The following is a 26,499-nucleotide window of genomic DNA, read 5'->3' as shown; positions in this document are numbered from 1 at the left end:
AGTAAGCAGGGTAAAAGCATTTTGAAATGGCATGCTGGTCCCTACGTGCATGTGATTCCCATCTCTGCTGCTGAGCCTATGAAATTTAATCTTCTGATTAACGTCTGAAACTGAAATTTTAAAACCAATGTTTGCATGCTTCATTCATCATTGGCAGTGTTGCACACCCTCAGGATACGGGATGGAGGAATGTCTTTACCAGTGACAAGGCAGAGAAGGTCCGTTGACATTTTTGTTAAATTAGACAGCCGGAGTGAGCGCAGACTACATAGCAGTGCAGGAGACTGGAACAAACAGACTGCACTGGTTATAATGGGATGCCTGGGGGATACATGAGCTCTCAGTCAAGACCATTGTGTTTTCCCTGATTGGTTTTAACACTCATTCAGTTGCCTATGTAAGAATCTGTACCTCTGAGATTCTTTTATTCTTAGTTTCTCCCCTGTAGGCTAGCACTTATCTTCGTTAGTGTTTTTTTTTTTTTATCAAATTCTTTAAAAGGAAGGAAATTAGTCATTAAGAGTGGGTTGTAGGACTGTTGACAAATATAAAATAATGAACACAAGAAGTTCAAAAGACAAAAAAAACAAGATTTTCAATATCAGAGAAAAAAATCTGTCAAAAGACTTAATAAACGCATACACCAACGCAACATACTACCATGCATTGTTTGAGACGATAAGAATGAGAAGCGTTGTTGAACCAAAATTTTCTTTGAACAAGAAAAAAAAAGTGTCTTTGAAAATCTTAATAATAGACACAAAAATAAAGCCACTGTCCTTTTATCATTCCTTTTTGACTTTGGGCCAGACCTGAATAAATTAAACTATCATTATTACATCAAAGTTCTTTCTAAAGGACCATTTAGATTAGAAGCCTAAATTTACCTCATTTTAATAAAGTTCTTTCTAGGCCAGCGGGTTTTTGTGGGTATAAACTTTTTATGTTTTTCATCCATATTTTTGGTGATGTTTAAGTAGTACTCACTTTCTGACAAAGCAATCTGACTTTTTAATTATTTAACCTTTATGGTTTTTCTGTTACTCTCACAAGTCTTAAATGGGATATGAGTCCTTGAATGTCAGAGCCGTAATGCAGCAGTCCTTTTCATATGTGATTCCAAGTTGTGGTGCTCCTGTGAGGATGCAGGTTCAAGCACGATCTGCATGATTTTCCAATCCCTTACCTCTTCTTTCCATGCAGTTTCTTGTGGCTCACTAACAGTGTCAGAAACATTTTGTTAAAGGGGTGAGATTTGCTCCCTGGAAATGATTTTGTGTTTTTAACCATGGTTTCCAAACTCTTTTTTTTCCACAACAGCTACTCTCTTATGTCTCTTGGTGTTTTGCTTAATGCTGATCAGACTTAAAAAAATAAAAAAAAAGATTTACAGTGGGTTCGGAAAGTATTCAGACCCCCAAGGCACAGATCTGGCCAAGGTTACAAAAAAAATTCTGCTGCCCTTAAGGTTCATAAGAGCACAGTGGCCTCCATAATCCTTAAATGGAAGACGTTTGGGACGACCAGAACCCTTCCTAGAGCTGGCCGTCCGGCCAAACTGAGCTATCGGGGGAGACGAGCCTTGGTGAGAGAGGTAAAGAAGAACCCAAAGATCACTGTGGCTGAGCTCCAGAGATGCAGTCGGGAGATGGGAGAAAGTTGTAGTAAGTCAACCATCACTGCAGCCATCCACCAGTCGGGGCTTTATGGCAGATGGTGATAAGTAAGATTCTCTGGTCTGATGAGACCAAGATAGAACTTTTTGGCCTTAATTCTAAGCGGTATGTGTGGAGAAAACCAGGCACTGCTCATCACCTGTCCAATACAGTCTCAACAGTGAAGCATGGTGGTGGCAGCATCATGCTGTGGGGGTGTTTTTCAGCTGCAGGGACAGGACGACTGGTTGCAATCGAGGGAAATATGAATGCGGCCAAGTACAGGGATATCCTGGAAGAAAACCTTCTATAGAGTGCTCTGGACCTCAGACTGGGCCGAAGGTTCACCTTCCAACAAGACAATGACCCTAAGCACACCGCTAAAATAACGGAGTGGCTTCACAACAACTCCGTGACTGTTCTTGAATGGCCCAGCCAGAGCCCTGAGTTAAACCCAATTGAGCATCTCTGGAGAGACCTGAAAATGGCTGTCCACCAACGTTTACCATCCAACCTGACAGAACTGGAGAGGATCTGCAAGGAGGAATGGCAGAGGATACCCAAATCCAGATGTGAACAACTTGTTGCATCTTTCCCAAAAAGACTCATGGCTGTATTAGATCAAAAGGGTGCTTCTACTAAATACTGAACAAAGGGTCTGAATACTTAGGACCATGTGATATTTCAGTTTTTCTTTTTTAAAAATGTTGCAAAAATGTCAACAATTCTGTGTTTTTCTGTCAATATGGGGTGCTGTGTGTACAATAATGAGGGAAAAAAAATGAACTTAAATGATTTTAGCAAATGGCTGCAATATAACAAAGAGTGAAAACTTTAAGGGAGTCTGAATACTTTCCGTACCCACTGTATTTGCAGTGGTAACAAAGACAATTTTTTTTTCCCCTCTCTCTTCCTTGCAGACGGTCTGGTCGTCGTAGGTGTGCATTCAGCTAAATTCCCCAATGAGAAAGTCCTACAGAATGTGTGCAGTGCCGTTCTGAGATATAATATCACCCATCCTGTAGTGAATGATGGTGATGCTCATCTGTGGCAGGAACTTGAAGTGTCCTGCTGGCCCACGCTGGTGCTGCTGGGACCCCGGGGGAACTTGCTTTTCTCCCTGGTGGGTGAAGGCCATCGGGAGCAGCTTTTCCTCTTCACTAAAGCTGCCCTCAAACATTACAAGGAAAAAAGGCTGCTGAAGGACCATAGTTTGAGAATGAAACCATATAGAGACTCCCTACCCCCCTCCATCCTCTTCTTCCCTGGGAAAATATCCATGGACCCCAGCAGCAAGAGATTGGCTATTTCCGACACAGGACACCACAGGATACTGGTGGTCTCCAATACTGGGCAGGTTCTGCACTCTGTAGGGGGTAAGAGCTGTTAAAATATTCATTTACTCACCCTCATGTTGCTTTAAACCCATTTCTTGTTTTACCCTCCATGGAACACATAACATTAGGCAGAATGTAGTTCTCATTCACCGTTGTGAAATTGATAACAGAAATTTTCAGTTGAACTATCCCTTTAACTACAAAGGTCAAAAAGGCTGAACAGGCTTTATACTATAACATCTCATACAACCAATGTTCTGCATTATTAAACTATATTTAATTAGTTTAAATGTAAAGGAATCAAAATAGCAGAACACAATTGTATAATGTTTTAGGCTATTTTAGGCTGCTTTTAAACAGTTTTATCTATGTTTAGGTCACTCAAGTGGAAGACGAGATGGAAATCTGTCTGAGGCACAGTTCTGCTCCCCGCAAGGGGTGTTCATAAAGGGAGACACTGTTTATGTGGCTGACACAGAGAACCACCTCATTAGAAAGGTACATCAGTAGAATCAGGTCAAGTCTGTCATCCTGCTGGCAGCTCTAACCCAAATTCACTGATTGACTGGTGCTTTAAAAACATGAAACCTCTGTTACCATTTGTGCCTACCGTCAATATAATCTGACTCTTTTTTTTTTTTTTTTTTCTCTCTTCTTTATTTTCTCTCTCTCTCTCTCTCTAGATCGACCTTTTAGAGGGAAAAGTTTCGACCTTAGCTGGAATTGGATTGCAAGGCACAGATAAAGAAGGCGGTGCACCAGGATCACAACAGCCAATCAGCTCACCCTGGGATGTTACCCTTGGCAACGCAGGTAATGATGTCATTTTACTGATCATCCTCTTCCAGTATGTTCTGCTCTTTCCTTTTTGAATCAGGCTGACTCTGTCTTCCTCTTTCTTATTGCTCATAAATTGTAAAATCTTTTGAATCCACATTTTATTATTCTGCCGGAGCATTTGTATGGCATTTTTATTCATCCTTTTTTCCCTACCTCATATTCTTCACATGTTCCCTCTCTCTATCTGTCCTCTCCATCTTGGAATCTCTAATCAGGATGTTCTCAGAAGTCTTCGCTTTGTAGATACCACACTTGCCTTTCATGTTCACAAGTGTGCACAGTGCTCGGTGAAAAAAAGAGCTTTGTTCTGCTAAAATGGATAAAACAAATTTGAGCTGCCCTGGAGTAAATTGTGTGGTCTGTTGGTTCCTAGTCGGTAATAAAGTGCTGAGTGTTTTAGTGTTGTCCAAGTCAAACCCATGACACCAAAAAAAGGAGCTATGATTAAAAGCACTCATGTGGTTTTATATAAATGTTGCCTCTAACGAATTGTCTCACCAAAGTTTGGCTCTTTTTCCCCAGCATGCCTTTTGAAATAGTAATATTTTTTGTACAGAGTTGCTTAGAACTTGAAGTCCTGTAGGTCTAAAAAAATAACTTAACAGACTTTTCATTCTAAACTTTAATTAAAACTATTATATTGTAATCCATTTAAGAATTCATTCTGCATTATTCAGTTTCAATATTGTTCAATTAATGTAGCAGAAGAATTGGATGTGGTCAACATTATTTAAGCCTGTGCTGTAGTTGCAGAGTGTGTCTGATTTATTGTGTGTGTTTGGAGCACTCACATTGATGTCCCTGCTGTGCATTAGATCTGTTCTCAGAACAGTCAGGTCTTTTCTTGAAAATTGTACTGCTAAGAAAATAAGATTTATCTGAAACATGTGCCTCAAGGCAACTGCTGAAGTCACTTGTTTTATTTTTCTGTTTTTTCAAAATGCATTTAATTAGTGGTCGACCGTCATGGGTTTTTCAATGGTTGATGCTATGATATGAAGAAAGCAGAATGTCTAATATAATGCCTTTTATACAGTGCGTCCAAAAGTGTGAGACAACTTGTGAAAGTGCTTTTTGTTTAGCATCTTTCTAATTAGGGATGCACCGATAGAAAATGTGTGTGCTGATACAATATCTGATTATCTAGAACAATACCTGCCAACACAGATCATTTAGTGGTTCTTTTTTAGGATAAATAACACAACTTAAAGTAGCGCCATCTTTGATTTTAATGGGATTGAAAATGAGGTGATGAGGGTTAGACTAACACTTCTTCAATGGCACGCACCGTATAAAGCTGTAAAAAGCTCCTATAGATCACACCTGATTTTCCACAACAAATTTTTTCTGGAATTTTTTTGTCTAATGAATGTTCTTGAAAATATGTTTTTTCAATGTTGTGTCCCCAGAATGATCCAAAAACATTTTAAACTGCAGCACAACCCATTGAAGAAACTGTATGTTTATTCCTCACAGCCTCGTTGTCATTCATGGTGATGCTGTGAATAAGGTCTATAAACAAAACAATGAAACAAAAGGCACTCGATGGTAATTAACGTTAAGTTTCACCTTGTGAAATTCTAGCAGTGCAAAGCTTAATAAATTGCAACTTTGCTATCATAGTCACACAATTCAAGGCAGTTCCAAACAATTGACATTTTCTTACACCAACAGCACAAGTTCTAGGTTAATAAACTACCACACCTAATGTGTTTTTTCATGCTCTTTTGATTGACAGGAAATAATCGAAGGGATTTGAATCAATCAAAGATATTTGTATACAATCAGCCGACATCCTATGGCGCAGATAATTGCTTTTATCGGCCGATACCAATGATTGGCCAATACATGGGTGCATTGCTAGTTCTAATTTATTAGAAATTATTGTTTGCTATGTCCCTTTTTTCTTTAATGGCAGCATGATTTGAGATGCTTCTATGGAATCCAGTAATATAATAAGGAGTTCATATCGTAAATGTAAGAAATTTGCTTATTTGAGTTATGACTAAGAAATAGTGGAGAGTCTTAAATGAATGTTCCAGGTTCAATACAGGTGAAGCTCAATCACGCCACCATAAGGACCTACTAAGTAGTGGAAATTGGGCATTCCAAATTAGGAGAAAAATTGGATTTTATTTATTTATTAAAAAGCAAAAATCTGGGTTCCTGTGAGGCACTTATAATGGAAGTGAATGGGACCAATCTGTAAACATTAACATTCTCATTATTTCAAAAGTATAGTCACAATGTAAACAATACCTGTGTTAATCAACATATTGCATCAAATGCTTTCTATTAAGCTTATCTTGTAATGAACCCAGAATATTCCTTCATATTTGTTCTTCGTTTTACTTCATAACATTTTGTTTTCCATTTTTAAAAATCTGTTAAAACTGTTAATCGGCCAGGCCGACGTGGTTATCAGTTAATGCAATTTTAATATTAAAATCGCCTAATAATGACTGATTAATAAGCCTGGATGATATGCCAGTCTGTCCTTAAATTGAATGCTACAATTTCTTTGAATATTCTATTTAATGGAGACCTAAGTAAAATGACTAATCTGAAGCAAAAAAAAACCACACATAATTACTTAGTGTTTTCCACTTTATCATTCAAAAGTTTAATTGTAATGTGCAAGTCCTTCAGCATGTCTTTTGACTGAGCCATTTTACTGATTTAATTAATCACCGTTCTTTGTTTTTACCTGTCCATCCATCTCTGTTCCCTTTGAAATGCTGCATGAGAAGAGCTCTTTTCCCTTCGTCTCCATTCTTTCCTTATCCCTCTTTCTTTTTCTCACTCTTTCCCTCTGTTCACTTTTTCTTGAATGCATGTAGTTAGGCTCCATCCCAGCAGAGAAATAGTCTCTGATAAGCACAGTACCATTAGAAGGCTATTGTTAGACCTAAGTGCAGAGCCCCTCATTCCTGATTCCTTGAAGAGAAAATGCAGTGAAATGCTCTTGAGTATTAGTGGACCTCTATGCACTACTTAAACTGATTTGTTATGTAAATGCATCGGCTGTGCTGGACACCATCGCATTCTAGTTCTCCAAAGCATTTCTATGCATTGTCTTGTGAAACTTTCCATGAAATATGGGGGTTGAAAATAAAATGAAATTTTATAAAAAAAAAAAAAAAGCTCTAAGAACATGCTTGACTTTTAGAATGTTGTTCATCTGAGTAAATATTATATGAGCTGGGTACAGACTTTTCAGACTTTTTTTTGGAACTGAAAACTTAGGTTATCAATTGTCACAGCACAATTTTGTAGCTCTCTCACATTTAAGAATGTTTGATGATGATGAATACTTTAAGAGATAGTTCAGCGGAAAAAAGTTTATTCATCATTTACCCTCGTGTTGTTCCAAAAGGAGATGTCAGGCTGAATGTTTTTCTCATTCATAGAATTATTCATTCCATTCAATAAAATGGCGAACTGGGTTTGTCAGTCTCTAAAATTCTCCCTACATCTCTTTTTGTGTTCCATGGAAGAATGAAAGTCTTACGGGTTTGGAACATCATACATTTTTGGGTGAGCTATTCCTTTAACAGATCAAAGAGTAATAGAGGTTTCGCCACTGCAAATATCAGTTCAACTGATCTTGATGTTAATCTCAAAGTAACATGACTCCTATTCAGTTGGCGAAAAATGTTGTGACAATACTTGAATGTGAAAATCCCAAGAAAGTTTAAGTTTAATTGTAGAGACCGATCTCAGTGTGACTCACACAAACACTAAACACCATCAGGGTAACACAAGTGAAATTTGAATAATGCAGTAAACATTGCCTAAACTACATTCAATATAAAACAGAACACCCCAATGTACTTAACTGATATTAAAAATAAGAAGAAACAACTATTCCCATAAAATATTATGAAATATGACGGATCATGCAGAGAATTGTGGGAATGCCTGATTATTGTTTTTTACTGTAATTTTAACAATATTTTACTGTAAAAAGTACATGTACTCTCTTGTTAAACATAATGTACATTTTTACCATTAATTATACATGAAAATCATAATTTAATAATAGTTTATCTAAGACATAGAACGGATCTCTATCTAAATAATATGGAAGGTGTGCCTTTTGTTGCATTTAAAAATAAATAAATAAATAAATAAATATTAGAACACCAATTTGTGCTCGATTCATAGGTAACAAAATGTGGTGTAGAAGATGGAGCCTGTAGACCGTGTAGTTGACTTATGGCTCCAACATGTGACAGGTGGTCAAATTGGACACAACACACACCATATGTTACTTTATGTACATGTAATCAGACTCATTTAGAATACTGATTAGGGCATAGATCACTTTTAAATGAAAAGCCATGCATGCATGCGTTGATAAGATTCAATAAAGAGATCAGCCAAGCAGCCAAGAAAGGTAAGATAAGATACAAAGTTTCTCCTTACAATTTTAGAAGATGCAAGAGCTGTTTTAAAGGGATTGTTTACACAAAAATGATTCTGTCATAATTGAAAAACCCTCATAACTTTCTTCTGTGGTACACAAATGAGATGTTAGGCAGAATGTTATCCTCAGTCACCTTCACTGTTACTGGAACTGTTTTCATATAATAAAAGTGAATTATGACTGGGGCTAACATTTTACCTAATATCATCATTGGTTTACCATGGTAGAAATAAAGTCATGAGGGTGAGAAAATACTGACAAAATTGTATTTTTTGGGTGAACTATCCCTTCAAACCCTGCAAGGTTTATGTTTAATTCACACTTGACTGATAAGCTGTTTTGTTTAACAAGATATTCTGCTTTTTCTCAGAGATAATGTTGATTGTTTTGTTTTTTTGTGCTGTATTCATTTATGCAGGTGGTGATGTATTGTGGATAGCCATGGCAGGAACGCATCAGATCTGGGCTCTCTTCCTGGAAGACGGGAAGCTTCCCAAAGGGAGGTGAGCTCGTGTCCCTGTGTTCTCAAAGTCTATATTCAGTACAGACAAAGCACTGTTCATAAGAGGCCACAGGGCTGCCTGAGGATGTCATCATCTGTGCAACCACACAATGCTGGCAGAAAGGGTTCTGACCATCCTGATACAACAAACTCTTAACTTTTGTTCTGTTTGTGAATGTGACATTTCTGCTGTAATTTTTACAACTGCAGCGAGCACAGATAACAGCTTTCAGATGTCAGCTAACGTACAAGTAAAAAAAATATTTTTTGGATGCACATTTCAAGTGAGAACTTGCATTTTTTTAGCAGTAAACATCGCATGAACCTATGAGCCACAGTCAGTAAGCTCCTCTCATAGTATTCATGAATGCACAACGTCAAGATTCTCATATTTTTGCAACCAATGGGTGAATGAGAGCATTGTTAGGAAAGTTATTTTTGCAATCCCGTTTGGTGAGGTTAGTGATGCAGAAATTACACACTTAAGCCTTAAATATGATTTTGTTTAAAAAAAGACATTTGGCACCAACTACAGTACTTAATTTTTGCTTAAACCTGATAAGCTCTTATATGCAATTAGAACCTAATTGTGAATATTATGTCCATCTTATCACAATTCCAACTCTCGTTTTAGAGTCAGACAAATTAAGAGGTAATGTTTATTGTGCCATATAATCCTTCTAATCAGACTTAACCATTTTTATCTAATCCCTTCTCCAGCGAAAGCAAAAAAGGAACATGTGTGCGCTTTGCGGGCAGTGGGAATGAGGAGAATAGAAATAATGCATACCCTCATAAAGCAGGTCTGGCCCAGCCATCAGGCCTGGCTCTTGCTCCAATGGAGCCCTGGGAGTGTCTCTTCATTGCGGACAGTGAGAGCAGCACCATTCGCAGCCTGTCACTAAAAGATGGAGCAGTCAAACATGTGGTGGGGGGAGAGAGAGACCCTCTGGTGAGCCTTATTTTCTGTGTTTGCATGTCCGATCACAGATATATACAGGGTTTTAGATATCTCCAAACAGTTGGGTATATTAATTTATAAGTCAATCAGACATCAAGGGAGATGTTTGAAGGTCTTGTTAAACTTGACTTTGAGTCTCCATATAGGGATGTTAAACAGGGGTCAGATGAGACTTTTGGCCTGACAGCTCGTTGATCATGTAGACCTTAATGTCTTATGATCAGACATGAGATAACATCAGATAATTTCCCTTCTCTGCACTTTGTCCTCTCGCACATACTTTATTAGGGAAGGAGGGTGCTGTTATCAAATTCACTTTTAGCAGAACACCACAGGAAAAGACTTGAATATTTATGGGGTCATAAATTATCATAGTTGATTACATGTCAGATTTGAGAGCATTGCATGCTGTTTAAAGCAGTTCTTTGTACAAGTTTGTTTGGCTGTACAAGATCCCAAAGCTTACTGTAATGCAAGGGGACGTTAAATGAAGTTGTGGGACAATTTTTATCATGTAATGAACCTAGGCGACTTAAATGAGAAACAATTTTTCTACATTCCTTTGAGCAGTGTTGACATTTTTCAGATCTGCTAGATTTCCTTTGAGTAGACTGTTTTCTTCTGGCAGGGAATGAGAATGGATTGTATTTGACCATATTTGGTCATCAGACTGAGTTTTTTTTTTTTTCTTTCCTTGTGACCACCATAGAGATAATAAATATACAGAAAAGGCTCATTTAGATGTTCTCATAACCTTGCACCAAAGCATGATATTGCTCTCATAGGCTCATGCTTGGCCTTTGAGGTGGTGTTTTCTCTTTGTTTGAGCAGAACTTGTTTGCATTTGGAGACGTTGATGGTAAGGGTGTGGATGCAAAGCTGCAGCATCCTTTGGGAATCTCCTGGGATGAGGGCAGCAGCCTCCTCTATGTGGCCGATTCCTACAACCACAAGGTCAGTGTCTGCACCAGATGTAAAAGCATTTTACTTGAGTCTCATTGAATGACTTTCATTTTACATCTAGGATAGAGACTTTATTTGCCACGTAATTTGGTGCTGGTGGAATTTAAACAACGTACAGTAAATTATATTGCTATAAAATGGTGTATTAAAGGAGATCTATCTTTTTACAAGATGTAATATAAGTCTCAGGTGTCCCCAGAAAGTGTCTGTGAAGTTTCAGCTCAAAATACCCCACGGATAATTTACTATACCATGTTGTAAATGCCTCTTTTTGGGTGGAATCAAAAACACGCTGTTTTCATGTGTCTCTTTAAATGCAAATGAGCTGCTGTTCCCCGCCCCTGACATAGCTCTGGTCTCCATGAATACAATCAGAGACAGTGGTAACTTTAGCTGCATTAGCCGTGGAATCAACTAACAAGCACATTCGGAAAGGTGATTTGCAAACATTCACAAAATATAAAGTGCGATACTTACATCTTCAGGATGTAAAGCTGGAACACAAACAGTTGGTACTGATCCATGCATGAGAATCAAAGTTTTGGAAAATCCTGCTTTATATTGACACTCATTCACAAAGCAGTCCGGTGTAAAATTATTTGCACAAACATACACACATTTTTGTATGTTTTGGGGCACATTTCCTTCAAAAACAAATCTTGTCCACTCCGTCTTCAGTGACTCTGATGCCGGGAGTACTCTTATGTTCACATTTACAGCCAACAACAGAACACTTATGACTCTTACGAAGCTGAGACATTTTTCTTCTCACTGTATCTGCTCCAGCATGGTAAAAAAATTGTGGACTGCGTGTAGATCACTCAGGGGAGGATCTATGATATTAGGGTGGAGTCCGTCATCAGTCGTGGGCGAGGCCTGCTCTAACGTGACGTCAGTTAACCATGCGTTAACAGAAACGAAAAACATTCATTTTGACACACTCCTATAAGAAAGAGGAGTGTGTGGACTTTTAACATTGTAGGGTGGTTGTGTACACACACTGCGGACTCACAATTATGTACAAACACCATGTAAAAGTGAATTTTTAATAATAGGTCCCCTATAAGTTAATGGGACAATCCCCTTGAAGAAACCAGGGGTTAAGTACTTTTTCAAGGTCACAATGGTATAGAGTACCGCTTGCTACGTTTGAAACCCACACCATCTCATTGGTCTACATATATTGTTTATTGTCTTTTGCCCTGAAAACAAAGCCCTCGCAACCGCTCTGAACACTGTAGTATATTGGTGATTTGATGTGCACATGTTAAACTACCAATGTCCCACGGGTGTGACAGAAGTGGTCCTCTGTTGTAGATCAAAGTGGTGGATCCAAAAACTAAGCACTGTAAGGTGTTGGCAGGCTCTGGATATGCGGGGAGTGGTCTTGGCCAGGGCTTCCTGGAGTCCAGCTTCAATGAACCCGGAGGCTTGTGTGTGGGTGATGGGGGAAAGCTGCTATATGTGGCAGACACCAATAACCATTGCATCAAAGTCCTGGATCTGGAGACCAAAACAGTCTCTTTGGTAAGTTCCACACATGGGTTTTGTGCAGATGCGTGGGTATGTACTGTATGCCAAGTTGTCATTCTAAATGTTTTATTGGCCAGCTTTTCAGTTTCCGTGTTTTTCCTTCTACAGTTTCCTGTTGTAGAGGAGACACAGGTTGATGCTATCCTCAAAACCACTACCAATGCTGTGGTCCCAAAAAAGATTCCCAAGCTTCCCAGATCAGCCCCAGTCCTTACCATGCCATCAATCAATGTGTCTTCAGGGCAATCTGTTACTCTCTTACTGAAATTGGCACTGCCGACTAGGACCAAACTGACTGAAGAAGCCCCTAGTTTCTGGAGCCTGTCTGCAGAAGGTACAAAATCAAAATGCTCTCAGCAAGGGCATCTATACTCACGGAGCACTTTATTAGGTACACCTGTAGTTGTGCAGTTACCTTATCAGCCAATTGTGTGGCAGCAGTGCATAAAATCATGAAGATATGGGTCAGGAGCTTCAGATAATGTTCATATCAACCACAAGAATGGGGAAGAAAATTTTATCTCAGTGATTTTGACTGTGGCATAATATTTGGTGCCAGATGGGCTGGTTTGAGCATATCTGTAACTGCTGATCTCCTAGGATTTTCACAGTAAATAGTCTCTAGAGTTTACTCAGAATGGTGCCAAAATTGAAAAGCATCCAGTGAGTAGCAGTTCTGCAAACATAAAGCCTTGTTGATGAGAGAGGTTAACGGAGAATGGCCAGACTATTTCGAGCTGACAGAAAGGCTATGGTAACTCAGATAAACAATCTGTACAATTTTAGTGAGCAGAATATCATCTCAGAATGCACAATACATTGTGAACTGTTGCCTTCGGCTTGCTCAGTGGGTTTCTAAATACAATTATTATTTAAGTATTTAATTATTTATTTTATTCACAATTTACATTCATATTTAATCAAACTTCACAAGACTTTATAGATATTACAGTTTAATTTTCTTTTAATGCATGATTTTCGGTAAAGCTGCTTTGAAACGGTGTGTGTTGTGAAAAGCACTATACAAATAAAAATAACTTGACAACACGTCCGATCTTGAGGCGGATGAGCTACAACAGCAGAAGACCATGTTGGGAAATGTATTAGGGCCACAGTGTTCCTAATAAAGTGCTGACTGAGTGTATGAGCCAAGCACAGTTTGCTGTATAACTTGCAAAATTAGCCAGACAGGCATTTCCACTATCAGGCCAGTGTGAGCCAGGGCTATCAACTGCCCAGCTGGGGCCAATAGCATCAGACCTAGAGCCACAAGGCCAAAATCGATCTGCATTCCCACCATCAAGCCAAAAGCCCCGCAGTGTGGCCCTAAACCTGCCCTTAATACGCTGCCCTGGTGCCAATGTCACACACCCCGCACATTTCATAAGCAAGAGGAAAACTCAAGCTGAGGTATTATGTTATCTAATTATCTAGAATATTGAGTTTAAATCATATATAAAAACAAGCGCTAGCTAGCTAGCAAGATAAGTAATGTTGATAACTCACCGGCTGAAACTGCCATGGTGTCCTGAGTGGTTTCTTCACTAACAGCGGGACAATGTCTCTGCACACCATCCATGCTCTGGACTCTTGGACAATTCTTTATTGGGGAACCCGCTTTGTCCATAGTGCATTTTAACGAATTTGTACTGTACCCGCATTTTTTTTCCCCCCAGACCTGTACCGTTGGGCACTGGATGCATAACCTGGCAAGTTCAGCAACACTCTGCCTTTAACATTGACTCTGCCTCACTAATTGGCCTTGTTTGACCCAAGGGTAGTCAGTGGGCCAAAGGCCATGAAGATGCCTCGGAAATGACAGGGAATGCAACTGGCCCTATCACACACTAGCACACCCTCATTTGGCCTGATAGTGGAAACACAGCTATTCAGTGTATACTGGGTTCTTTTTCCAATTGCACATGGAAACTGTTTGGTATTCATGTCATATGCATTTTACATTTACATTGTGCCATGCATATTATATAAAATTCATTTGGACAGTTGACTTGATGTACATTTACTGTCCTGAAACAAAAAGGACAATATTATTTCAACACTTATTTTGTCTAAAAACATAACATTATCTATTCAAATTGTGTTTTTATGTGGATTGAAATACTTTTTAAATATATTAGTATTTTCTAATTGGGGTCCGTTTCCTAAAAGGACTGGCCATGAATTTTATATTCATATTACTTGAATGTAAAATGTTTTCACCAATTAATGAATCTTGTGGGATGACTCTCAAAATCCATTTTAAATGGATAACCTCATGGGATCCCTGAACATGTTGATTTATATGGACCCCAACAGGATGTAATGACATTTTTCAAGCTTAGAAGTAGGGTTGTGCCGATGGACGATATCATCGTCCATTGTGATGGCTGACCAACATCACGATGTAGAGCCACCATCGTGATGCCACGCCCCCTTTTGCGAGTCTTGCTAGTGTGACTCACTAATCCTAGTCTCTTCTATAGTTAACCTAAAAACTTTGCAGGGATTGCTCTGTAAATTAAATTGAGAATATAACTAATGCATATATGCTATTTTAAATACTGTGGTATATGCCAGAGACGTGACGTGTTAGTCTGTGAAAATACCGTGTCAGGCAGGCTACACAAATATTGATCTTGATTGACATTGTTAGCTTCTTGTCTTTTTTTTACATGTCTTACACTGTACATTTAGATTAAAATATGTTATGTTGTAGGCTACAAGAAAATAGCCTTTATTAATGAATTATTAGTAGTTGTAGTGTCTCAGAAAATCTTGCTCATTGTCACATAGCGCTTGTATACACTGAAGCGGCAGTTTAAGATAAACCCAGACCAGCGAACGTCAAATAACTTTTGTCTGGTTAATACTTTTAAAGAAAAATTTCCTTGGCCATAAATCCATAATGTCAAATCAAATGAAAGAAACAAGGTGAATATGAATAACACACATTTATTAAAACATAGAAGAACAACAAATAAAGAACAGGAAAACGGGAACAACACTCAGACCGAAAATCGGCATTAACATTTCACTTATAATTAGCAGCACAATTAACTTCAGCACAGGCTACAAAATAAATTATGTTATTGAAATATTGTAAAGTGGTCATGAACTACACAAATGAACGTTTAAAAAATTATATGCAAAATCGAATAGCTCCGCAACGGATGGCGAAAAATGCGTAAAGAAGTCTAATATCTTTCACCATAGACCATGTTTAAATTTCGATGTTTCTGGCCAGAAATACCAACATATTCACTTTATCTGGTTTTAATAAGCTGCGGATTGGAGTAACTACACTACCCGCTGTGCTGAAGACCCGCTCTGATGGAGTACTGGTAGCACATATGCACAGATATTTCCGTGCTAATCTTGCCATGAACGGAAACCTTTTGTCGTTCGTTTTCCACCAAGTCAGCGGGTCCTCTTCCCGATCAATGGCCATTTCCTGCAGGTACATGGTCATTTCTGCCTCGACCTTTTGCTCATCAGTGAGTAAAATAACGAAATTATAGTTTTTAAGTGGAAAATAGTATTTATGTAAAGAGATATATTAAAACAAAAAGTGCACAACTCTTCTTAAGTGAAAGCTAAAAAAAAATTCTTCACGTGTCGTGCAACCTACTGATATAGCGGCAACGAGTCATTATTTGGGTTAGTAAAATAACGAAATAATAATTTTTCATATAATTTTTGAAAATTATATGAAATTATATAATCCCTCCCGCCCCACCCCACCGACGATATCATCGTCCATCGCGATGTTTTACTGTCAACATCGTCAACCAATTTAGGGGACATCGCCCAACCCTACTTAGAAGCCAAAAAAAGGTTACGTTTTACCACCTACTATTGATTAATTGGTGGAATTAGTTTCATTAGGTTAATTTTTTTTCAGTCCTTCATTTACAATCCACCACATAAAATAGCTTTGTTCAACATTTATTTACATACAGTTTTCCCACCTTGTACATTGTCCCTCAGGAATACCACAGCTTGACCTATAGCATTCTGTTAGCTGGATTGCTGTGTTCACACATTTTCAGCAGGCTTCATGGACCAGCTGGACGTACTGGGAGACAATCCAAGGATAAATAAACAATTCTCTGTGCCTCCCAACACATGGTCAACCCTTTATTCTAGCTTACCCATATTTTCTCTGCCGGAGTCCTTTTTTTTTTTTTTTTTTAGCATCATCATTTCTGCCCCATCCTCCCCCTGTCTGCTGCAACATTTGTCTTTCCTATTGTCTATTCTCTTGGCTTTCTCCACGCTCCACAAAAACGTCAGTCCCACCCAAATGCACATCTTTCATGATTGAAAATCAGTCGAGGCGATGGCTTTGTGTGTGTACTAGTTAGCAGTGAACATTGTGTTTGGATATTATAGAATACGAGTGTTAGACTGTTATTTGACTCCCTAGAAATAATTATCATCATGTAAATGAAAAACTTTTTTCTGCTAGTCTGTTTTATGGCTCGATAGGTGTTTTATCAAGGTCACAGATTTATAGGGGATCAGGGGAAAATGCCCCCCAAAATGGAAATTAGGGTAAATAATTACCCTGTAGTGTATTCTCATTCAATTTCCTATTTGTAACATCTGATATAGTAATACACTACTAGTTATACACATTTATCAGCAAGTTATACACATAATTGCATAAAATTTGTTGATTTTAATTTGTAGGTAAGACTTCCTATTTGTAGCATATTAAATATGAATACTCACTTCTAGGCCTAATAATACCCATAAGCTATTGCACTTGAATAAATTATGTTTGTTTGGTCAAAACAAGGGACCTTATATAGACAAAAAATAATGAACTAAAAATGTATACATTTTTAATTCTTATGACTATTGTTTTTGTTTTTTTTGTAGCTGGTTGATAGTTGTGGTCACCATTAGGGTTATTAGTGTTACCTCTGGTGAACTTTTAGCCATTCGTCATTCTTGTTAACTTTATTATATTTTACAAAAGTGTAGATTTATGTGCACTATGAAGTACTGAGAATCAGTGTGCCATATGGCTAACCTAGATTCTAGTCATAAATTCCTTTATACCAAATAATATGTGCTATATCTCAATTTAAATAAATGCATATAAACAATGATACTTTAAGCACTGTGTAGTAAAGTTAACTTGTTAACGTTACATACAAAATTAAGTTCAGTTTACTTGAGCCAAATAAGTACTTTTACTTAGAAAAAGCATGTAAACCGATTGTCTTAAAAAATCTAAGCAAGTCATCCAATTCGATATTACATTGCATTACAGTATTAAATGAGTTAAGTTAAATTTAGAAGTAACTGACTAGAATAAGTGATAATGGGAAAATAATTTTTGTAAGTTGTTAAAATACCAGCTTAATATTCAGAGCCAACTATGCGAAGGTCATTCATTCAGTAGGTGGATTTTATTTATTTTTTTCACCCAAAAGTATTAAAACTGATGGCATCAATACATTGCTCTATTTGTATTTTATTGAGCATAACGACCAGCCTGTGGTGTCGAAAGTATGCACTTCACCTTTAATTAAATTATTAAATTAATATATTTGACCCAAGTTGATGAGCAGTGTGCATTTTTATACAGTTTGAAAAAAATGTATCTAAAAATATACTTCATAAAGCTGAACATGTCCCTAAAAATAACTCTGGGGGCAAGTATTGCCCCTTAATGGAAAAGTTTATTTCTGACTCTGGAGTGTACACTGAGTGAGGTGAAACAGAAAATTGGTCTCATAGGTTTCAGCTCACTTCCTCTCCTGTCTTCCCTCTCACTGGGGATCATGTGATTGGACACTGCTCTAATTAGTGGTGCTTGCAAAGCATCACTATTGTAATCTCACATACTTATTTTTATTTTTCTTCTTTTTATTATTATTCTATCTCCGTACAAAACTTCGGCACCTAACTCGTCCCGCACCGCTTAGTGAGACCCACAAATGAGGTGTCAAATCGAACGGCCTATTGAGGACACGTGTGCTATGACTTTTATAAGCGATCGGGTACGGTATTTGCCCCAGGGGCAAAAAAGCGCCGAAAAATCCCATAGACTTAACATTGTGACAAACTTTGAAGCGTCACAGCTCCGGCGAGGATTTCACAGAAGCGTGTGATTTGCCACATTTGAAGAGGCTGGCAGGCTCTGTAAGAGCATACCTCAATATGGGGTAAAAGTTGCACCCCTGGGGGCAGGAGCTGCCCAAAAATGCCCCAATTGACTTATAATGGTGTAGGACGGCCCATGAAATGAAAAGGCATAGGGATTTGTATTGAACATAGCTCTGGATCACAGTGTCATAGAGACCAGGGGTGGGCTCATTTTACTCAGACGACCAATCAGTCTCTCAGGATCATTGTGAAGCTATCAAGCCACGCCCTAGCAACCATTAAGAGCACCTTAGCAACAAGTCCCATAGACTTCTATTGAAACAGATCAAAGGGATATCTCGGATAGAAGTGTCATAGAAACACAAGGGTGGTCTCGTTTGACTCGGGACAGCAAACAGCCAATCATGCATCAAATCAACACTTCCTAGCCCCTCCCTAGCAACCATTGTCGAGCACCTTAACAACCAAAATCCATAGAGGGATATCTTCCATTCTGAATGTCACAGAGGCATGGGAGTTGGTTTATATCATTCATACTGACAAGCAGCCTTTGGAGATTCATGATTGGCAGCTGCCAAGCCACTCCTAGCAACTAAACAGAGTACCCTAGCAACCGTTTAGCAGTAACTATATCTCTGCACCACAAAATCAGAGACTTCTGGGTTGATTTATTTCAATCAGGATGGCAAGGAGACTTGATTTGTATCACTATGGTAACTGCCTAGCAACCAGATGGGGTTACCCTAGCAACCGAGTAACAAATCACATATCTCTGCATCAGAAAAGCGTAGAGACTTCCTGGTTGACTTATTTCAATCAGGATGGAAAGGACACTTCATTAGTATCACTATGGTAACTGCCTAGCAACCAGATGGGCTTACCCTAGCAACCGAGTAACAAATCACATATCTCTGCATCACAAAAACATAGAGACTTCGGGTTGACTTATTTCAATCAGGATGGCAAGGACACTTCATTAGTATCACTATGGTAACTGCCTAGCAACCAGATGAGCTTACCCTAGCAACCGAGTAACAAATCACATATCTCTGCATCAGAAAAGCGTAGAGACTTCGGGTTGACTTATTTCAATCAGGATGGCAAGGACACTTGATTAGTATCACTATGGTATCTGCCTAGCAACCAGATGGGCTTACCCTAGCAACCGAGTAACAAATCACATATCTCTGCATCACAAAAACATAGAGACTTCGGGTTGACTTATTTCAATCAGGATGGCAAGGACACTTGATAAGTATCACTATGTTAACTGCCTAGCAACCAGATGGGGTTACCCTAGCAACCGAGAAACAAATCACATATCTCGGCACCAGAAAGAGTACAGACTTCGGGTTGATTTATTTCAATCAGGATGGCAAGGACACTTGATTACTATCACTATGGTAACTGCCTAGCAACCAGATGGGGTTACCCTAGCAACCGAGAAACAAATCACATATCTCGGCACCAGAAAAGAGTACAGACTTCGGGTTGATTTATTTCAATCAGGATGGCAAGGACACTTGATTAGTATCACTATGGTAACTGCCTAGCAACCAGATGGGGTTACCCTAGCAACCGAGTAACAAATCACATATCTCTGCATCAGAAAAGCGTAGAGACTTCGGGTTGACTTATTTCAATCAGGATGGCAAGGACACTTGATTAGTATCACTATGGTAACTGCCTAGCAACCAGATGGGGTTACCCTAGCAACCGAGTAACAAATCACATATCTCTGCATCAGAAAAACATAGAGACTTCGGGTTACTTATTTCAATCAGGATGGCAAGGACACTTGATTAGTATCACTGTGGTAACTGCCTAGCAACCAGATGGGGTTACCCTAGCAACCGAGTAACAAATCACATATCTCTGCATCAGAAAAGCGTAGAGACTTCGGGTTGACTTATTTCAATCAGGATGGCAAGGACACTTGATTAGTATCACTATGGTAACTGCCTAGCAACCAGATGGGCTTACCCTAGCAACCGAGTAACAAATCACATATCTCTGCATCAGAAAAGCGTAGAGACTTCTGGGTTGGTTTATTTCACTCAGGATGGCAAGGAGACTTCATAAGTATCACTATGGTAACTGCCTAGCAACAAGGAGGGGTTACCCTAGCAACCAAATAACAAATCACATATCTCTGGATCACAACATCGTAGAGACTTCCTGGTTGACTGATTTTACTCTGGATAGCAAGGAGACTTGATAAGTATCACTATGGTAACTGCCTAGCAACCACATGGGGTTACCCTAGCAACCCAGTAACAAATCACATATCTCTGCACCAGAAAACAGTACAGATTTTTGGGTTGAATTATTTCACTCAGGATGGAAAGGAGCCATGTATTGTATTACCTTGCTAACTGCATAGCAACCACATGGGCTTACCCTAGCAACCTAGTAACAAATCACATATTTCTGCACCAGAAAATTATACAGACTTCTGGGTTGATTTATTTATGACCACAATTTCTGTTCTTTTCAAGCAGGCTATTTGACGAGTTTTGCCACGGCAAGCACCACTCACATTTTCTTCAGGAAATGTACCTATCTAGTTCTATCTGGCACTTGTCTTAGCAGTCTGCCCTTGATTCAAGGCCAGTGACGTATACCTGGTGCACTCTGCTGTGTACAGCCTTTAACTAACGTTTCTTTTCCAGTGCACATGATTCCATTCTTCAAGCATGCTTGCATGCATACTGAAATGCACAAATAATTGCCAGAAAAAGATAATTGTGTGGGTGGATGTCAGGTTACATGATTCTTTAGGAACCAGTACCTTTTAAACATCAGCAGGAATATCAAACATTACAGGAATTATTGTTGACCACACACTGAGTTCACAGTGTTTTCCTCTGCAGGTAATGAGTGGTTACTGGAAGGGCAAGATGTGACTGGGAACATCGGTGATCTCTCCAAACCCATCTCTGTCCTCTCGTCCATCCCAGCAATCCCTCTGGCCCCAGACCCAACGTTAACACTTGATGCCTGGGTCTACTGCTGCCTTTGTGATGGTGGGGCTTGTATGATGAAGGCAGTGTCCTTCAAACAGCCTTTTGTGATTTGCTCTACACCCCAAGAAGGTTCTGTGACCGTTACGCTTGAACACAACTTTTAGAATAGCCTTGCACCATCTTCCATGTTCTGAGATTTGAGTATGGAGATTTAAAGGGATAATTCACCCAAAATGAAAATCTTGTCATCATTTACTCACCCTCATGTTGTTCTGAACCTGTATGACTTCCAAAAAGGTAAATTTTTTTTTAAGAATATACTGGGCACTCTTTTCTATATAATTAAAGTAAATGATGACTGTGTCTGTCAAGCTCCAAATAGACCAAAAAACACCATACAAGTAGTCTATATGACTTTTGTCATATTGTCAAAGTCTTCTAAAGTCAAATTATATCTTTATGTGAGGAACAGATCCAAATGTTAGTTTTTGTTTATTCCAGTAGGCTATTAACCACTGCAACCAGTGTATTGAATCAGTGAGTTTAACTTGGGAACCGGATCAGTTTGATTCATGAACTGATCATCCTGATTCATTGAAAATATCCAACTCAAAAGAATGATTCATTCACGACTCGGATGTCAAAGGTATGTGTCAAGGAAAGCTATGGTGTGTGTCAGGAGTTTCAAAGAAAAATTAAAAATTTTGTTCCTTTCCGCACACAAAGTTATAATTTGTCTTCAGAAGACTTGGAATATTATGCATAAGTTGCATGGACCACTTTTACTTCACTTTATGATGATTTGTTTTGTCATTTTCTGAGCTTCAAAGCCCCAGTCCCTGTTTGTTTTCGTTAAATGAAAAAGGGTGGCCAGGATGTGTTCCACAAAATAAAAGTCATACAGGTTTAGGGTGACGTAATGGTTAGTTAATGACAAACTTTTATGAGTTAACTACTTTTATCATTAAAACCACACATGCCCTCTGTCTAATAAATACTATAATAATCAGACTCAAATGCTCACATCATATTCATCACTCTAGTGAAGGATTGAAGCTACTAATTGTACAGATCTAAGGCTTGTTCAACAGTATATGGATCTGACTATCATCTTAACAAATACTGAACTAAATGACTCTTTCTAATTGGCAATATTTTGTACCTGAACCGCTTTGGTTCTGCTGGGCTGAGTTCTGTTCTATGTGTTTGTGTCTGGAGCTGTTTCACTTGATTAAGCTTATGTAATGCCTTCGTTAAATCTCCTGATATCATATCAGCCATCTTCATTCACTCACACACATGCTTACACAATAATATTAGAAATATTGTTGTATAAAATGTAGCCAGCTGCTCTGCCACCCCTTCACGGTTTGTTTGGCTAATATTGTTACACTTTCCCACTGTATTTTTCCTCTTAACGGTATGACATAATCTTGTAAATGAGCAGTCTGACTTAATGCTATTTAATGGGCATTATTCATTATTGTTTACCAGGCTAAAGTGCCTTTTAAATGAGCAATACACTTTCTAAGAATGAATTATGTGTTGGAAATCAAGCAGTGACATTAATTTATGAAATCATGACCCATGTACACTTAGACATTAAAGTTTCTAAAAAATAAAAGCTTCTCAGAATGGTTATGCATTAACAAGGGAAATTGCAATGTATTTCTGAAGCTGGCTGACACGTGATCGATAGTGTGCTCACTGATCATTAATCAGACCACACAATTGTTCTAGACTGTGCAGAAATAGTCACTAAACATTTGTTTTTATTTTTATGCTTGCTTTTCCTCTGGTGGCCTTAAGGTTCTTGCCCATAAACTATTTAATAAAACTTATATGTATATTTCTTCCCTCTGTGGGTAGCTGTTTTATATGACCTCCATATTCTGCATTTTACCAGATTAATTGGAAGCAGAGGTTTAATAAAGATTATTTTCCCAGCCTTTATGTGATTTAGCATTCTCAAATCTTCTACACCACACTCAGGGACCAATCCATTCAATGTAAATGACAACAGACGCGAGAGATGTTTCACATGTTATTAAGATTTCAGTCTTCAGCCGTATAGTGGCTTTGCAACAGTTAGATTCTGTCCTCCAATTTGATTGGATAAACGGCGTTCCATATATATATATATATATATATATATAATATTTTAATATTCCGGCAGCTGGGGTGAAATAACGAAAAATAACTAACACGTAAAAATACAGTAATTTTCCATAATTAAAATATGCAGCTTTAATTTTCTTCTGTTTTTTTATTTTTTTTATTTTTTTTTTAGCTTTTTATTGTTTAAAGGTTCAGTATGTAACATTCAGAAACCCTTGTTATTAATGACACCAGTGGCCGTTATGTGAACTGCAGCCAGCTACCTGTTGCTCGTGCTCTTGCAAACACTCCATAGGGATGCCAGAGAGGGAGCATCCAAAACAATGACATAACATACAAAGATGCTGAACTTGATTCACCAGCATCATGCTGACAGATGAGGTAGCATAATTATTGTTACATAAATATTGTTTTACTATAAACTTACTTGAGACTGTATATTACATTTGACTCTCCAGTGCTGGAACAGGGCTAAAACAAAGTGTGGATATAGGTCTGACTATGCAAGACTGTAGTTTGAAGTAATCGCTTTTCTTTGCATGATACATTGACTGCATTTATACGATAGCCTATGCCAGCTTTATCAATAGCGATTGGTGGATGATGACAGTAGCCGTTTATAAAATTGACTGTACATTATAAATATGTTGACACAATTCATATTGTTGTGATTCCATCACAACTGTCATTTTGATATATCGATGCGCTATTGTTTTATAATAATAGAATGTATATATATTCTGTATAACCAAGTTACATTACACTAATGAATGGAGCTTTTTGCATTATCTTGAACAATGTATAGCATTCATTTCATGTGTTGTTATAGTTTACCTTGCTCAATAATTACATATTAACATTGACGTTAACCTGACTTTTAGTATAAAGAGAAGATTGTTAAGTTATGAAGCAAGGTAGCTTGCAATTCATCAGCATTAGCAGGCATGATCAAGTTAGCTAAAATTACACAGATCAATCCTTACGGAACTATATTGCACATGCTTTGCAGTTATGTAAGCTTAGCTGGCCAATAAGAAGAATGCCAATTCAGGGTCTGTTTTGATCCCCAAAACCAGACGAAGTTGCCTCCAGGAATCAAATGCCCTGCCATTGTTAACTCTAGTTTTCGCTCAACCAGTCTCACATTCCTGCTTAGCCATACGGGATTCAGTAAATACATTTTGTATTTTTTATTTTTTTTTTTTTTTTTTTTGGCTTACTCTGAGTTTTGTGTAGGTGTTGTGCTGGGAGACAGACGTTTGCTGGATTCCATCTCTAAGTTAACGTTACCCAGTGTTGCAGTTTGTTTTCGCTATTGAATAGTGGAAGAGAAGCTACTGTATGAGGCAAGGCACGGCAGAAAATGTTTGGTCTCCAATTCAACAATGTGGTTGAATGACAAATTATAGAATTATGACGTGTAGCTTTACAATACAGCTTTTAAACAATCAGCACACACTTCCTATTCTTAACATTTATTTAATTCTGTTGTCCAACAGACCACAACAGAAAACAGTTGCACCTCTTGCAACATTTTTGCTTACAAAACTTGAAACTGTTCCACACTATGCAATGCTTTACACAAGTGCCTAAAGCTTTTGCACATTACTGTAGTTCGGGATACCGATGCTGTGGATGGAGACATCCCAGGGAGGCAGTCAGAAATGATCAGCATATTAATCAAATTACAGTTGTTATAAATCTCTTACCAGCTTTAATTTATTCAAACACATTTTCAATGAAAAAATTGTCTACATCCCATACTATTAAACTGAAAAGCTACAACCATCAGTGATATCAAACCAGAAGTTCAACCAACCCCACACCACAGTCATACCCAGAAGTCCAAATCCAAATCTTTTACTGGCCATACTGTAAAGAGATATCTTTCACTCATGTATTTAACAAAAAGGTTTTATATTTATTGTTATCATGGTATTGACTGTTATCACAATATAGTTTTTAGGTCTTATTGTTCACCTCCAGAGCAGCAGCAAATGACCCACAGGAAATGTAACCCACAACACTCCACTCAAAAGACTTTTTAATCAAATATTATTTACAGTGTTTCATTCGACTCTGACCTCTCTTTGCCATGGATCTATTTTGTTTGCTGAATAGCTCTATGATACAGAGGATCTGAGATGAAACTCAAGCATTGGTAATACACAAAAAAATACTGCATTTTGTTGTCCATGATTACATTTGTTTTTATGAGTTGTGTTAAAAAAATATTTCATTTGCTGCTTTCTGACAAGCTGCTAGCTCACTGAAATATCTTATCTGCATGACTGTAGCCTGAGCTAATATCCAGACATTCTTTGCTACCAGTCAATAACTAATTAAAGACCAATTACTTTAATAATAGCATAATAACAGTAACTAGGACAGAAAAATAAACATACTACACACAACTATGCATGGTGTACTTGGAAGTTCAGAACAGTCCACTTAAGAGGGCAGGGTTGTTTGAGTGACTTTATGGAACATCTGCTCCTCTTCCTCACTGAAATACTTGAAGTAGTAGAAGAAGCCCAGCAGCATTGACATCTATGACATACTTGCTTGAAGTGTCCATTTCTCTGAAGATGGTCTCCATCTTCCCTGTCTTGTCACTAGACTTGAGGTATGAAACAACTCTGGCTCATTTATTTGCTATAGCTTTTTCATCAATGTCCATGCCTGTAAGCTCTTTAAAATGAGTCTTCATGCCAAATATCTCAAATAAATATGGCAATTCATTTGTCAAATCAGAGGCCTCAGTGAGAGAAGAGAGTTGACTTAATAGCCTCATTGTTGGCTAACACTTCAGTTAACTACAATATATGCCAGGTCATACAGATTTAGTACATTTGCCAAACTAGAAAATTCAAAGCCATAGTGTAATAATTAGAACGCTAATGCTACCAAACTTGAGTTGGTATACTTGCCTTGCAGCTGCAACGTGTAGGCTGTGACTGTGGATTGTCCTTTTTCCTCCCGTGAAATTAGCCGATGTTTGTTTGTCGAACAACATTTTTAGAATGTTCTCGCATTCACGCTGACTATCCGAAAGTAAACACATTTACACTGGTA

General features: G+C 38.1%; 1 protein-coding gene across 1 annotated transcript in view; it reads left to right on the top strand.

Moving 5' to 3' along the window:
• The window catches only part of nhlrc2 (NHL repeat containing 2), a 28,850-nt gene extending 5,691 nt beyond the window's left edge, over positions 1 to 23,159 (top strand). Inside the window, exons 3-11 of the mRNA XM_052103135.1 lie at positions 2,576 to 3,031; positions 3,369 to 3,490; positions 3,676 to 3,805; positions 8,680 to 8,764; positions 9,484 to 9,715; positions 10,556 to 10,678; positions 12,005 to 12,214; positions 12,329 to 12,554; positions 21,214 to 23,159. Coding sequence (XP_051959095.1) covers positions 2,576 to 3,031; positions 3,369 to 3,490; positions 3,676 to 3,805; positions 8,680 to 8,764; positions 9,484 to 9,715; positions 10,556 to 10,678; positions 12,005 to 12,214; positions 12,329 to 12,554; positions 21,214 to 21,470 — 1,841 coding nt within the window. The 3' untranslated portion in view covers positions 21,471 to 23,159. The remainder of the gene's footprint in view (positions 1 to 2,575; positions 3,032 to 3,368; positions 3,491 to 3,675; positions 3,806 to 8,679; positions 8,765 to 9,483; positions 9,716 to 10,555; positions 10,679 to 12,004; positions 12,215 to 12,328; positions 12,555 to 21,213) is intronic.
• The last annotated feature ends 3,340 nt before the right edge of the window (positions 23,160 to 26,499 follow it).

This window comes from Xyrauchen texanus, chromosome 33 (assembly GCF_025860055.1).
Source record: "Xyrauchen texanus isolate HMW12.3.18 chromosome 33, RBS_HiC_50CHRs, whole genome shotgun sequence".
In the NCBI taxonomy this organism is placed as follows: Eukaryota; Metazoa; Chordata; class Actinopteri; order Cypriniformes; family Catostomidae; genus Xyrauchen; species Xyrauchen texanus.
Note: the sequence above shows the minus strand (reverse complement) of the source record. Positions and strands in the feature narration are given on the sequence as shown.